Source organism: Octodon degus, unplaced genomic scaffold, assembly GCF_000260255.1.
Source record: "Octodon degus isolate 3935 unplaced genomic scaffold, OctDeg1.0 scaffold00107, whole genome shotgun sequence".
Classification (NCBI taxonomy): Eukaryota; Metazoa; Chordata; class Mammalia; order Rodentia; family Octodontidae; genus Octodon; species Octodon degus.
The window spans coordinates 3,332,642-3,349,536 of NW_004524683.1; the positions used below are offsets into that span (position 1 = coordinate 3,332,642).

The following is a 16,895-nucleotide window of genomic DNA, read 5'->3' on the forward strand; positions in this document are numbered from 1 at the left end:
TTGCTTGTCTCTTGGTGACTCAGGGAGCCACTTAATTATCTTCTCTCTTCAGTCCACCTTTTTTGAATACCCACTATGTGTTAGGCACTGTGCCTGATAATTAGCATGAATGTTTCCCTGAAAAAGAAACATGTCATCATGTAGATTGTTTCAAAGGATAGTCTTGGGATAACCTGGGACCTTGCTCAAAAGGATACATTTTGGTAACAGAGCTATTTTCTCATTCCCATTCCTACCTTTCATTTCTCTCAAGGGTTCTGTTAATGTTATAAATCTCAAAATAAAAGATGGGATAACGGCAGTACTGACAAGAACATAAAAACTTTTAGCTTGCAATGGTTGTGCACAAATTTGAGATTAGTGATAATCCTTATGACCGATACCATGGCTCCTTTTCCCTGTCTTCTTATGTATTTGAGTATTATATATGATAGGGTTGTATAGGTAATTAGGAGTGCCTGACATATAGCAAGCATTCACTAAATGTTGATTGTTATTCACAAGGTGTCAAACATGTTACCTTATGCTGGAAAATCAGAGGTTAGTAAAAACAGCTTTTCTGTCCTCCAAGTGCTCACAGTCTGATGAGAAACAAATGTCTAAATACATAATGATGATAATACAGCATGAATAGTGCACAAAACTGAAGCCATTATTCTGGGGAATGGGAAAAGAGAGATTGCATACAAATGCCTAGAATAGGTCCTTAGGTTAGGCATGTAAATTAAGTGTGATTTTTGCCTGAAAGAGAAGAGATGGAGAATGTTCTAAACCAAAAAATAGGGGGTGTGTGAAAAAGACAAGCATGAAAAAAAAAAAAAAAGCCTAGCTATTCAGAGAGTTGTGCCAGCGCTTGCTGTCAGCTGGGTAGACAAGGAAAGTAGGTGCTGATACTGATAAAGTATACAAGGCTTTATTCTGAAGGTGTTGGGAAATCATTGAAAGTCAAAGAGGAGTGTTATGATATGAGTTTACTTTAGGAAGACAATTTTATTGATACTGACTAGGCTTTCAGTAAGTAGGAAATTTCTTTATTAGTACATGTTTGCAATACATAATGTTTACATTCCTTGTGTGGAGTTGGTACATGTGCATAACACATCTTAATTTCTTTTTCACCCCCTTTCCCTTCCCTCCCTCTATTCCTTGATCCCCTTCCCCTTAGAGAAAGATCTAATCTCTCTACTTGTTGTATTTTTCATGTTGCTCTTTATTTATAATTTGAGTTTCTTCATATAAGAGATACAAAGTGTATAGCTGATTTATTTTGTTTAAAATTATGGCCTTTAAAGATACAGAGAAAGTAGAGTATGTTTAAGTACTACATTTTATCTATTCATCTGTTGATAGACAAATAACTGCATCTAAGATTTAGCTATTATAATAGAATTTGATAACAGTTATATAACTACAAAATCTTCATGAAAATAATAATTATTTGTTCCTTTGTTTTAGATAATATGCAAATAAGGGCCAGAGAGATAGCGCAATGGAATAAGTGCTTGCTTGGCAAGTGCAAGGTCCTGAGTGTGGGGGGGGGGGGACTTGATAACATGCAAATATTTGTAAAGTAAGACTAGTTCAACATCTTTCTCTTTCCTATAGTATCTAACCTAGTGCATTGCTTATCCTGGAGGTTCAACAGTCATTACCTGAAAGAAACCAAAAATACCAAATGATTCAGAACAGTTCTATACCCAGCCCTTCAGTTGTATACCGTCGCACTTCTGGATACCCAAACATCTTTCTTCTCTTGTATTCATTTTTTTTTTTTTTTTTTTTTAAGGGAACATACTTTACTTAATTCATTTATTTTCTGTGGCCAGCTCAGCCTGCCCTGGGGGCAGGGCTGGTGCAGCGATCAAACTGTGATCCCTGCACTTCCCTAAGCTTGCCTAAGCAAGTGCTTTAGATTAGATCGCTAAGCTATCTCACCAGCCCAATGTATTCATCTTTTAAAAAAGTACAATCCCTGTTACCACATGGCATGCCAGCCCCACTCCAAAGACGGGGTGAGCCAGCTGCAAAAAAAAAAAAGGATATTTATTTGTTTTGTGAAATCCCTCTTAAGCAATTCTGTTATTAATCCAAGTAAAATCCGAAATGTGCTACTGTGAAACCTTTAACTTTAAATCTTTCACACCAATATCAAAGCAAAATTACAGTTTTACTTTTTTGTTGTTACTGTAATGAACAAATTACTTTTTCCATTTGAACTTTTTCCTAAAACTCTTCCTAGACTTTAATAAACTATTTACTGAAATTTGAATATTTAAAAGGCTGACTCCTACATTTATGATGATTTAAAAGGATCAACAAACTTTTTTTATAAAAGGCCAGGTAGTACATACTTTTGGCATTGGAAACTGTCTGCTTTCTGTCACAACTATTCACTTCTCCCTTTAAAATACCAAAGTCAATACAGGTAGTACATAGTAAATGAAAAGGCCACAAAAGTGACTATAAAATATACATAACTGAACAGGCATGGCCATGCTCCAGTAAAGTTTTATTTATAGAAACACAGACTAATTTTGGTCCAAAGGCCATAGTTTTGCTGACCGGTAAATCAAAAGTAAGCTTCTTACTCTTTTTTTCCCCTGTCAGTTTTCAGAAAATGATGACTATAGAAGTGAACACAGAACATAGTACTCAGTTTTTATCAGAGATTATTATCTATCATGTCTCTGCTACACATACAAACATACATATATGTATAAACACACCCTTGTAGCCAAGGAAAATTATTTCAAAATAAGTATATGTAATACACATTACTTTTAAAATTTTACTTCCCCCAACTTCTTAGAATATACTTATAATTTTCTAAAGCATTAGTATTTCTACTGCAGTATTATTCAGTTTCCTATAAAATTAATCTTTAAAAAAATCTCACTGATTTTCACTTAAGGTGACAGCATCAACAGGTAAACATTAAAAACAAACTGAAATACATGATAAACTCTTGAAACAGCAGCAGTGCCTTTTGTCAGAGCAGATGAGTATTGAACCTCTGCTGTAATTCATAAAACTTTCCACATCTGTAATGATTTCTTCTGAATAAAGTGAATTCTTTTTTCTTTCCATCACACTCAGCCCCTAACCCATTTTTGATTGATTCATTTACTTTGTAGGCATTCTTTATATAGTGTTACTTTGGTTTACGAATTTGATTCATTCCACAATTCAAGAAAAGATGACCACATTCATATTTATGCAGGAAAGATGGCCATGGTCATATTCATCACCCAATGCAGAGTTGGCAAACAAAAACAGAAGTTTACTGAATGGTTCTTCTGTTTGCAAACCAAATTGTTCACAAAGAAAAACATTCATGAATTGAAGTTCTGCTGCATTGTCTGGATAGTAAGCTCAGATACATGATTAAAAAAAATTTCTTCCATTCTGTGATTTTTTTTTCCACTTTCAATTGTGTCTATTGATGCATAAGGTCTTTTTAATTTTGATGAACTCTACTTAAACTCTCTTTTACTGCCTGTACTTTTAGTATCAGACTAAATAAATCATTGCCTATTTCAAGGCCATGAAGATTTTTGCCTATGTATCTTCTAAGAGTTTTGTAATTTTAGCTTATAAATGTAGGTATTTGATCTATTTCAAGTTCTTTTTATTGTTTTTTAATATAGTGAAAAGAAAAGATTTGGCTGCATTCTTTTGTATCTTGATATTCAACTTTTCCATCACCATTTGTCAAGATTATCCTTTCCACATGAAATGACCTTGGATTGGACTATTTATTTTATTCCATTACTGTACTATTTTGGTTATTATAACTTTATAGTAAGTTTTGGAATAAGGAAATGTTTTTCAACAAGGTTCTTTTTTAAAGATTGTTTTGACTGTTGGGGTCCATTGAGATTCCATCTGAATGTCAAAATGTGCTTTTTTGATATTTCTGTCAAAAAAATCTTTACCATCCAACTAGTTGTTTCTTAATGAAATTTATATAACTTATAAAACAGGTCTATTAATTTACTATGATGTGCCTCCCATTTCCAATTTTCTTTATTCACATAAATCTGTATTTCTATCTAGTATTCATTTCCCTCTACTTTTGAGAGGTGGGGGAGCAGTGGGACAGGGTCTCGCTAAGTTGCCCATGCTGAATTGCATCTTGCAATTTTCCTACCTTATTTCCCACAGTGCTAGGCTTATAAGCATCCCACACTCTGCTCCTCCTTTAGGTTTTACTGTAATATACATATTAGCGATGAATTCTTTCACCCTTTATGTTTAGAAAGTTTTTGTTTCACCTACTTTGAAAGATAATTTCCTGGGGTATAGAACTCTAGGTTAGTAGGGTTTTTTTTTTCTTTAGTATTAAATATATTGCAGTTGTGCAATTCTGTATACTATTTATTGTATGCTCTCATCCCGATTTTGTTCCTTTGTGCATACTATATCTTTTCTCTGATAGATTTTAATTTTTTTCTATTATTAGTTTTAAGTAGTTCAGTATGATGTGCCTTGGTTTTCTTTCTTTGTGTTTCTTTTGTTTGCTGTTTGATTAGGCTCTTGAATCTATGGCTTTATGATATTTATAAAAATGTTGACTAGTATGTCCTCTTTTTTGCACTGTCCCCCATGCCCCATTCCTAAATTTTAATGACACATTAAACTGTGAAAGTTATCCCAGAGATTGCTAAGCATGGTGACACATTCAGTAGGCTGAAGCAGGATTGTTGTGAGTTCAAGGCGAGCCTAGACTACATAGTGAAAGCCTGTCTTGGGGAAGGAGGAGTAAAGGGAGATTGATTGATTGATTGATTGATTGATTGATTGATTGAGAAAAAGTACCCTAGAAATAACTTGTAACTCCCTTCTTGCATGCATTCAAAATAAGGTCCCTGAAGGGGCTCGGGGCATTGTTTATTGGTAGAGCACTTGAATAGCATGCATAAGAGTCCAGATTTGAACCCCAGAACCACACACACACACACACACACACACACACACACACATTATTGGTACCTATGTATATTAATACATTTTAACACACTGTTTTTATTTTCTGTCTTTTATTTAGCATATTGTTTTTTATCTCCAAGTATTTACAGTAAGGTAATTTCAGGTTCTTTTGATTCATATCCTTTCGGAATAGATAGTAGGCCCATTTCTCAGTGTACAAGCAGCTATGGCCATGATAAATTTAGTAAATTTCATTCTGAGCCACATGGTTGAGCCAGCCTTCTATCAGGATGTTCAGAAAGGGCTATTAACAAGAAAAATAAAACCTGGATTCAAACCTAAGTTCTGCCTCTGACTCTTTTATGTGATCTTATGCTAACCAGTTTTTCTCACAGAGTTTGTTTCTTCATTTCTAAAGTGGCTTCTTTGAACATGTTAATCCTTCTGTGTTTCTAAAATTGTATCAAGGCAGGTAGACTTTTGAGTAAGAGATCTGATGATAAATCTTCTAGATAGACACATAGGAACATCATTTAAGAAACAAGGGAAAAATAACATGGGACCTTGAACACACAGCAGTAGATCAGTAGACTCTATAACATAATGATGAGGGTGGTCCAAGCAAGATTATCTATATCTTCTCTTATAAACAGTATCTTTTTTCTCTATACCCATTACTCATGTAATGCATAATATATAGTTGATGCTTAATGAATATTTGTGAGAGGAAAGGGAAAAGACAGGAGAAAAGAAGTCCAGGCAGGCAGGAAGTTATTTGATTCAGAAAGTCTTCTCACGACAGATGCCACATTCTGAGGGAGAGGTCCTGTATTGAATAACCTTTCATATCTACAACAGTGTTTCAAAACCAAGCTGTTTAGTTAGAAAGCTTATATTATAAACTATTTGTACTTAAATGACTTGCAGCTGTTCTAACTTGTCCCTTTGTAGTTGTATACATAGTGTCAAAACAAGTAATCCCTATAAGCTAGTCGCTTCCATTGACTCAGATATGGCTAATTTATGGATGAGCTGTATCTTTTTCTCCTGTAATTTTATTGCAAACAATAAGTATTTTATCCTAGAAAAATAGTGCATTTATAGAGCATATGCTTAGGGCTAAGGATATAATGTAGTTCATCAGTAGAACACATTTTTGTGTTCAATTTTCAGCACAAAGAAAGATGGATAGATAGATAGATACAGATAGACAGATTGATTCAGCATATGCTTTTAAACACCTCAAAAGCTAATACTGTGTTAAATACTTGAAAGAATTAACAACTGGGACTTCCTCTTATTGGGAAGTTTTTGTACATCAAAAGAAAGTACCAACAGAGTAAAAAGACGACCCACAAATTGGGAAAAATCTTAACTAATAAGCACTCAGACAAAGGTCTTCTATCTAGAATTTATAAAGAACTAAGCAACATTAGGGCCCCAAAATATAAAGACCCAATCCAGAAATGGGCATCTGAGATGAACACACACTTCTCAGAGGAAGAAATACAAGAAACTAATAATTACATGAAAAATGCTCCACATCACTAACCATTCATGAAATGCACATTAAAACAACACTAAGATACCATCTCACCCCCAAAAGATTGGCTGTCATAAAGAAATCAACAGCAAATGTTGGAGAGCCTGCAAGGGGAAAAAGGAACCCTTCTCCACTACTGGTGGGAATGTAGACTGGTGCAACTATTATGGAAATCAGTATGGAGACTCCTCAAAAAACTAGGACATTCAATCCAGCCATCCCCCTTCTGGGAATTTTCCCAAAAGAACTGAAAACATCATATCGTAGTGATATATGTGCGCCTATGTTTATAGCAGCACAATTTGTAATAGCCAAATCTTGGAAACAACCAAAATGCCCATCACCTGAGGAATGGATGAAAAAGATGTGGTATTTTTATACAATGGAGTATTACTCAGCTATAAAGAAAAATAAACTCAAACCTTCATATATAAGCGGATGCAACTTGAAGATACACTCATAAGTGAAATAAACAAGGCCCACATGTGTAAATATCATATTGTCTCCCTAGTGTAAGAACTCAAGAAATAAAAATTGAAAGGTATAGCACAGTTAAATGGAACGTGAAAACTTAAGGATTAAACAACAAAGAGAGAAAGGAGAAAAGTTAGGAAATATGGCAGGGGCAAAACCATACATTTATATAAAAAGACAGCTAAGGTAATGGTCCTAATAATCTCCATCAGGTTTTTGAAAATAGCAGTTAATGGGTAGAATTCTCACCCGGACTCTATATGCTGATATCTGTGAACTAAGCAACTACACTGAGGATAGCAATGTGTAACATTAAAGCCATGCTTGAGATACCTATTATTTTGGTCTTCTAGATGAGTACTGCTTCTAACGTCATATCAATTATTGCTGTACTATCTTTAAAGTAAATGTTTGGTTTTTTTTAAAAAGGTAATAAAAGAAGAGATAAGAAAAAGTCACAGGATTGTCCTGTGACAATGTTATATATAGTTCGATTTCTAAATTTCTGTGTAAAAATGTGTAATAGGGTTTTTTTTTCACATTCTATAGGGATTGACAGTTTAGAATATCCATGGTTGTTGGAAAATACCAGTTCTAAGTTATGTCTAAAGTGCTTGATATTCAGACAGATAGTGATGTTAAGCTCAACTGCCTCTCTTACAGGGTAATATCATTAAGATTCTCTTTTCAATGGTTAACAGCTGAAATTTGCAGATCAAAAATTAGAGAAACAGAGGGGCTACAAGGATAGTCTATATTTTGGCCCTAGTGGTGTCTCAAATTTTCTGCTCAAGGAGATTATAGAGCCACGGAGGAAAGTGATCAACAATGTATGGTGTGCGTAAGGAGAGTCACCTAGAGAGAAAAAATTCTCTCAGGCTCTCACAGAGAACAAATTGGTCAAGCAATGGCCATGACTCATCCAGATGCCTGACACTAACAAAAGATCTACAAGGTGGTATACATGGTTCCAGGGTAAATCTTGAGGGGATTTGACTGACCTTGCCAGATACAAAAGTTAGATTTTTAGTTGTATGGGTCTTGCTTTAATTTGGTCTTAATCATCAGGCAGAAAAGTATAACCACAGGGTATAAAAAGTAATGCCATATTAATATGCTGAGCTGTAAAAGGCTCAAGTCAACAACTTCTGACAATTGCCAGTTCTGCTCATAATCCACTATTGTCTTTTGTTTTTTTTTTTTTTTTTTTTTTTTTTTTGGTGGAACCAGGGATTGAACTCAGGTCCTTGCACTTGCCAGGGAAGCGCTTATTCCACTGAGCCATCTCCCCGGCCCCATAATCCACTATTGTTATGGACTGTTGTACTATATTGGGTTATTTTGCTGAATTGAAGTACCTACAATATTTGAACTGGCATCACATATGAAAAGGTTCTTTAAAGACTTCTCCAAATACAGCTTCTCTAATAGCAATGGAACTCCCATCTCTGAGACAAAACAAAACAAAAAGGGGATATAAATGAAGGACCATTTTGTAGTGAAAAATTATATGTAAATGTTTATGCAAAATAGGATAGATATACAGCTACTTTCTCTTAGTTCAATGAGATTTGTACTAATATTGTTTAGACAAGATATCATGTCTGCATCTTATACTCTGAATAACTACTACAAAGAACAGTATGCAATATATTAATTATTATAACTGTCCTGTTTGTTCTGAAACTGTCTCATTTCTTTCTCATTAAAATTAATGAAAAAATTTTTAAGAGCTAATACTGTGTTGAATGCAAAGATATATAAAACAGATGAGTTCTCTGTGGAGCTTCTAACGACATGGGGGAATATCACATTAAATAAATATACAATAATTAACTGCAGTTGTGATAAATGCTCTCTCTGAGAAAGCCTAAACTCTTGTAAAAGGGATGCAGTCAGGAAAGTAAGATCAAGTTAAATTTTTAAACATTTTAAGTATCTCCCCTTTCTGAATACAGAAAGGTAAGACTACCTTTTATTGCTGATTAAATTCCAGAGATAGATCAATTTGTAAAGATATGTTTGTCCATACAGACATAAGAGAGAAAAATTGTTTACCCAGGAATATATGCCTTGCTACTGGCAGAGCTAGAATATGAACAGTGTGCTCATCCTTCCCATTACCTCTTCTCTGTTAAAGAAATTATATACCAAATATAGGTTAGTTATGGCCAAATGGTCTCTTAAATGGCCATTCTGTATATAAATATGTGCTTGGGTAGAGGAAGGAGTATACAGAATAGTGAATTAGACAAATTAAATATAAACAGAAACATACCAAATATGCTTTATGAAGTTAGTTTTATCAAGTTAGTTGTAGTAGAATCTGAGTAAATAGATCAAAGTAAAAGCCAATTGGAATTAGTGAAGATACTCTTAAAGGAAAATGATCCTGTGTCTAAAATGTCTACTAACTGACAAATGCCTGTGATCTCAGGCCTCAGGAGGCTGAGGCAGAAGGATCACCATGAGTTAAAGGCTGGCTTGGGCTCCCTAGTGAGTTCAGGGCCAATCTAACTACATGATGAGAACCTGTCTCTAAAGTAACTTAATTGCATCCAAACTGCTAAAAGATGTCTCAAATAAATTTTAAAACATTTTTATTCATGTATACTGTTAATTGTCATGTGAATTATCCCAACTACTTGCAGGCTGAATGACTTCTTGATGTTAGGTTAAACATGGTTCCTGATATTTTGTTCACAAGTATTAGGTCCCTAGTATACTTTCTCATCATGAATAGTACAGCAGTTAACTTCAAGTCAGCAATATCTAATTCTTTGTAATTTTTTTTGAAACATTTAGGATCAGTGCATTGCTATTATTCATACCAGGGCTTTTAGAATTAGTTCACTTATTAGGGGAAGGGCCAGTCTTTCATTCTCTGAAAGAGCACTAGAGAATACTGAGCATATACTCAGTCTTGAGTAAGTATATAATGAATTGAGGAGACAAAGTGAGATGTAATGTGATTAATTTTGAAAATTTCAGTTTTAGGTTCAAAAATTTTCAAATATTGGCCACTTGATCTAGTTCAACTTTAACACCAGTGACCACTCTAATGTGGCTACACTTCTGAACTTTATAAATGAAAACTTCTTTTTTTTTTTTTTTTTTGGTGGAACCGGGGATTGAACTCAGGCTCTTATACTTGCCAGGCAAGTGCTTATTCTCCTGAGCTATCTCCCCAGCCCTGAAAACTTCTATTAGTGAAGTAACTTCTAATGTCATACAAAAGTATGATTTAAATATAGGTACATAGTAGACTTATTTTAAAAGCTATTGACAATATAAAAACTTTTCAGCATAGGTAACTTCTGCTACCATACTTCATGAGTATAAATGTAATGGAAAAACACTTATTTGATAACCAAAGTTTGAGTGGAGTGGTATGGAGCTATGCTCTAGTAGGGTGCTATAGAGGGTATTTTGCTCTCAACTTCTTTCACTCTTGCCCCCAGACCTTAGTCCCAGTGCTGACAGTCTCTAAAATAATCTTTGAAAAAAATCAAAAGAAAAGGAAAAAAAGTGTGATATTTGAACAGGGTATATATTATGGTATTAATTGCAATTACCTTATAAATCAAATATATTATTTCTATCTTACAATTAAAGAAACTGTTACCTAGAAAGATTCAGTAGCTTACATGAAGCCACCTCATTTGTAAGTAGTGGAACTAGAATTCATTCATTCTTATTTTCACTATGTACCATGTTGTACATCTTATTGTTTGTTAATTATTTATATCCTATATACTTTATTTAATTGTAATAAACTCATACAGGAGCAAAATGAGAATTACCACTTTTTTTTTCTTTATAAAAATATGAAAGCTCAGTTGACTTTTTTTTTTTTTAAGGATGAACGTGAAGCCAGAGAAAATGTGAAGAGAGAGCAAGATGAAGCCTATCGCCTTTCACTTGAGGCTGACAGAGCAAAGGTAAGTTTGTTGAAGGTACTTCTGGAGCACAGAACTCAATCCTAAATAGTCTTTAACTATCTGAATACCAGCTGTTTTGTCACTTTGGTTCCTCACACTACCTGAGTTGTGATTGAGAAAGCTGGATTCAGTATAAACAGAAAAAATTTGTCCATGGTGAATAAGGCATGACTCATTTTCACAGAGTTTGTTAGAATCATAAGGGATGGGGTCTAGGGACATGGCTCAGTAGAATAAGAGCCTGCCTGGCAAGTACAGGGTCCTGAGTTCAATCCTTGTCCCACAAAAAAAAAAGAAAAAGAAAGAAAAGAATCATGAGGGATGTGCCTGGCAAGCACAAGGTCTGGAGTTCGATTCCTGGTAACAAAAAAGAAAAGAAAAGAAAAATGAGTAACAAAAATGAGCCTGATTTACTGTCTGTCTTATTACTTCTGTTTTGATTACTGTATGATAGAACCCAGCAGGTTTTAAAAGCTGTTTAGGTGGTTGCTTGTTTGTTTGTTTGTTTTTTGGCTAGCTCAGGCCACCTTAAGGGCAGGTCTTGTGCAGTTGGGGAGGTGAGTATTGAACCACTGTCCCCTGGACCTGAGTTTGCCCAAGAAGGTGCTTTAACCAACTGAGCTAACCCACAAACCCTGTTTAGGTGATTTTTTTTTTTTTTTTTTTTTTTTTTTTTTTCCTGGAACTGGGGATTGAACTCAGGCCCTTGCGCTTGCCAGGGAAGCACTTATTCTACTGAACCATCTTCCCAGTCCCTTGTTTAGGTGATTCTTATATGCAGTGAATGTTAAGAACCACTTATCATTTAATGTTTCTTAAGTACCTATTATATTGAACATTGAAGAAGGAGCAGAAAATAAGTAAGCCATAGTTTCTGTCCTCAAAGGAAGATAGATAATATGGTAGAGTAGATAAAATAGCAAACACAAGCACCTATAACATAAAATCAAGACCCTCAGCATGATAAGGGAAGCCCCAATTTCTGTGAGAGTTTAGTGAGCAAGAGTTTCAGTAATAAATTTTTTCCAACATTTTTGTAGAACCAGGAAATGAGAGTATTATGGAATGTTTCATAGACATGTTTGATGTTTTGTTGAGCTGGACAGGGAGAAAGAAAGTAATATAAGCTTGTATCCCCAAAGCATGGGGGATGGATAGAGATTGTTAACATAGGTCTTGACATTGGGGACATGAGCAATAGTAAAAAAAGGCAGGGCTGGAGAGATAGCTCAGTGGCATAAGCACCTGCCTGGCAAGCACAAGGTCCCAAGTTCAGTCCCCGGTACCATGTGCCATCCAGCCCTGGAACCAGGCATGGTGGCCCATGCCTGTAATTCCAGTGCTGGGGAGGCTGAGACAGGAGTCTAAACTGCCTAGTGAGACCTGTACCAACAAAGTGAAAAAAAGAAAAATCCAGAAAGGACGATGAAAGAAATGTCCTAGATGGTGCTATCAGTAAAGTGTCATTATTGGTTTCATTTTCCATTCCTATTGCCTTTATCATGGTATACTTCTGAATTATGTTGAGTGAACCCTTTGAATATAACTGCCTCCTTTTTCCTCTTTTTTTGAGGCCAACATATTTATAAATGCTTGCTCTCTTTTGTCAACAGAGGGAAGCTCATGAGAGAGAGATGGCAGAACAGTTTCGTTTGGAGCAGATTCGCAAAGAACAAGAAGAAGAACGTGAGGTAGGGCATAATTTGAAGCAAAGTTATTTAAAAGCTTATTTCTGCTATAGTTGATACTGTGGCTTTTAACATTTCTTGCAACTTCTTCCTACTTTTCCCAAATTCATGTTAATATGAAAGATTTTCTTTTGAAGGACTTAATTCTTAACTCTTAGAAAACTTAACCATACACTAAATTCATCATCTTCTATTATATTTAGTTCCATTCCCCTTGTGTTACCAAAAAGATAATTTCCATCTTGCATAGATAATATCTCATCTCAAGAATATTAATTTTTTTTTTTTATCAATTCCCTAGACTTTACCCACCAGAAAATATCCTGAGTTGCTTCTGTAACATCTTGCATTAGGCCCCTACATATGTTTGGCTGATATTTTTGTCCTGAAATTATATCTATATCCATATAGAGAACTTAACATTCACCCAATTTATGTTTTTTTAATCCTTACTGTGTTTTTAGATATGAGCAATCTGTGAGGGAGTAGTGATACAGATGTGTCTTTTCTTCTAGAATTTCATAATCTTATAAAAATAGAATTATAGTACTATATGTAAAAGTTGTTATCAATGTACATCTAAGGGCAATGACAAAAAAGACTGTTAAACGACTTGCTAGGATATCTTCACAGAATAGGACTTGTAGGACATTTTTCTAGACATAGAATGAATGGTGAAATTCACCTATTAGAAGAAGGGGTCAGGGAGATGGTTCAGTAGAATAAGCACTTCCCTAGGAAGCGCAAGGGCCTGAGTTCAATTCCCGCTTCTGCCAAAAAAAAGAAGAAGAAGACATATAACAAGGGATTAAGAAAACTGGAGAACCCTGGATCAGGCCAAAAAGAAATCCATTAGTCATCATTTGTACCCAGAGGATAGCACTTCTTTCATTTATTCACTTCTTCACCTTTTTTACTGGTTTTTGACCAGAACTGTGTTTTTTCCCCACTTCAAGGGGAAAAACAAATAATGTTTTCTGCTTACAAAAATAGATTACAGGACTAGCTAGATAGCTGAGTGGACTAAGCACCTGCTGAGGCCAGCACGAGGACTGGGGTTTCATCCCCACCACCATGTGCCACACCAGCCTCACCCATGGGTGCAGAGAACTGGCCACCAAAACCGGGCATGGTGGTGCACGCCTGTAATCCCAGCACTAGGAGGCTGAAAATAGGAGGATCACTATAAATCTGAGCTGCATAGTGAGACTCTGTACATAAAAAAACAAATAGAATAGATCTTCAAAGATACATGTGTTTAACGTTATAATAAAGGAAAAATGTTCTAAATGTTATAGGATAAGTAAAAACAAAATACTTAAGGACTTCAGCAGCATAGGAAAAATCTTTTTACAGGTCATATTTAGACACTATATGAAAAAAAAAATCTTTGACTCAGGTCGTGAAAGATGTGTGATATTTCACTGTTTCGGTTTATCCATATTCAGGCACTTATTTGGTGCCTGTAACATGTACATGATGCTATGCCTTATCTCTACCCTCTAAAGGTAGAAAATGTTTGTGAGTGTCTTCTGTGTATTGAGACCTCTGCTAGCTGCTTTGCATATGCTTATTCTTTAGCCATTAGCACAAGCTACATTTTAGTGATTTCTTTGTAAGTGAGAAACTGAAGCTTATTGAGTTATACGCATGGAAATGGAACAGCTGAGATTTTCACATAGAGCTTTGTGACTACCAAGTCACGCTCTTCTTTATACTCTACTCCAGTCCAAGGCCACACATGATTGTGTGTGTCTATAGAAGTCATAAATATAGAGTTTCAGATAAGGGGGAGATTAATCAGTTCTCTTAGGCAATATCTAAGCTATAATTCAAGAACTAGAGTATAAAAACTTGGGATTCTTCTTCCTTCATGCTCACTTCATGTTTACACATGCTCATTCTCTCTTAAAATAATACCTTCAACTATAGTGGCTTGTTAGCATGTTAAGATACGCAAATGTATGTTCTGGATTAAGAGTTAGGTAGTATATGTACTTTCTTCTGATGGTTCACCTAATTTATCCTGAACTAAAACTTTTGTGTTATTTTCCAAATATAAATAAAACCTGTCGTCTTAAAGAAGACCCTATGAATATCTTGTACTATAGCTCTGTACAGCTTGATCATCCCTAATCTGAAAATCCAAAATGCTACAAATGCTAGAACTTTTTGAGTGCCACAAGAAGAAATTTTCACAGCTGACTTTATGATGGGTCACATTCAAACTATAGACACACTAATAAAACTATTGTGTAAAATTAACCTTCAAACTAAACTATGTATTTAGCAATGTATATGAAACATAAATGAATTTTATGTCTAGACTTAGGTCCCGTTTTCAAGATACCTCACTGTGTATATGCAAATATTCTAAAATTAAATCAAAAATCTGAAACATTTCCTGGCCCAAGCAGTTCAGGAAAGGTATATGCAACCTATTCCAGCTCTCACATGCTCCAGCTCTTAATGTGTGATATGATAAGACATGGGGGAAGGGAAGACAGGTCTGATATTACATCTACTCATTACTTGTGTTTGTACATTTACATACTCCCATAAGATCCAAATTTAGGTAATACTATATACTCACTCTCTCCTTTACCTGGGAGTCACAGGATCCCTGTCATTAAAAACTATTTTAATTTAATCCAATCTTACTCAAATTTATTTGACCCTATTTTTTTCCCCATAATGATACTAGTTAGCATATTTCAACACATTTGATACCACAAGCCACTATATCAAGGAATCACTGGTATTCCACAACCTGTAAGAAATTGAGATCCAGAAAGATATGGTTTCCCTACAACCACCAAACTGGTTCAACACATAATCTGAACCAGAGGCCAGACCATCTGACTTTGCACAGTAACACTGCCTAACTTTTAACTAAAAATCTTAATGCATATAATTATACCAAGAAATAAGAATGGTTTTATTATTTCAGTATTCTAAGGTTCTTTAGAGAAAGAGAAAGTATTGAATTATCTACCTTAGTCAGAGAAATTCTTTAACAGTTGACCTCATTTTGCTGTATGGTACTTCCTGAAGTGAAATCAGTAAAATGTATAAGAGGATTGGCCATGATAAGAAGAAAGGTTATCAAATTCTTAAGGAAAAGCAAAGAAATGACAACAAAAATCACCCTATTTTACTCATTTATATGTTCTTTTCAAAATCAACTTCAAGTCACATATATAAACACATACAGTTCAAATGGACTAAAACAGAAAGAATAAATATAGAAATGAATGCAAAGGTCAAATAAAGGAAGATATCCTGGAAGGTATAATTAAGATGTTGACAACATGATCCCACAGATACCACAGGAGTGTGATAGATAGGTTTCTGTATATTTGTTCAATGTGAGCCACAGAATTTGCTCTACACTTATCTTGAGCCAAAACAAAGGAACATATAGTTTAGAAATTGTACTTCATATAACATCAGATGAAGATCCATCTCTCAGAAGGTGTCAGATATTTCTAACATTGAGACCTTAGAGCAGTGTTTTTTATGGTTCTTTAAGGGGAAGCGCTGCAATATGGTGACTACTGTTACCAAGTATAGCTACAATAGCAAGTCTTATGTAACAGCTTACTCCAACTTTTTAAATGTAATTGAACGTCAGAAATCCAAGGCCTAACATAGTGAAATCAACACTGCAAAGGCCCAAACAATGTATTTTTCTAATAGTCTAGTTTAAGGGATGAAATTATAGTAACTAGTGAACTGTACTATATATCCTCAAAGAAAGGCCTGAATATTGTTTTTGCCACTGAGTTTTTGATGAGTAGAGAAAGTTTTAGCTAAGGCTTTAATTCTCAGGACTTTAATTCAGTCAGTATTCAGCAAATATTTATTAACACTTATTCAATCTGCTAATTATTAAATCAGTTGCTCTGACTAATTACATAACTTATACTATTATATTTTTTCAGACATAGTCCAGCCTTCAGGGGGAACTCACTGATGCAAGAGGTGGACAGATACAAAATAACTGTAGAAAAAAATACTTCAATTTGTTTTGAAAGACATTAAGATAGTGTGCCAAAAATATTTAGAAGATGATTTCTGACTGGAAAGACAACAGAGTTTGATGGTTAACTACACAGGAACAGATAAATTGATTGGATTAATAGTAATTGGATAGCGGGCCAAATTGTTCAAGAAACAGTACTTGAAAAAATTCAGAACATTCTGTCATTAGAATGTGACTAAAAAGGCCAAATTTGTGAGAACTGTGGCAGGGGAGAGAATGGATACAAAATTATTTCTTCTTGCTAATGGTTTTCTTAGGCAGAAAAAACCAAGTGT

The 16,895-nt window shown here is 34.8% G+C and overlaps 1 protein-coding gene across 1 annotated transcript in view; it reads left to right on the plus strand.

Annotated features, from left to right (window-relative positions):
* The window catches only part of Faf1 (Fas associated factor 1), a 424,408-nt gene that overhangs the window by 349,011 nt on the left and 58,502 nt on the right, over positions 1 to 16,895 (plus strand). Inside the window, exons 16-17 of the mRNA XM_004639141.1 lie at positions 10,807 to 10,887; positions 12,501 to 12,578. Of these exons, the coding sequence (XP_004639198.1) occupies positions 10,807 to 10,887; positions 12,501 to 12,578 (159 nt within the window). The remainder of the gene's footprint in view (positions 1 to 10,806; positions 10,888 to 12,500; positions 12,579 to 16,895) is intronic.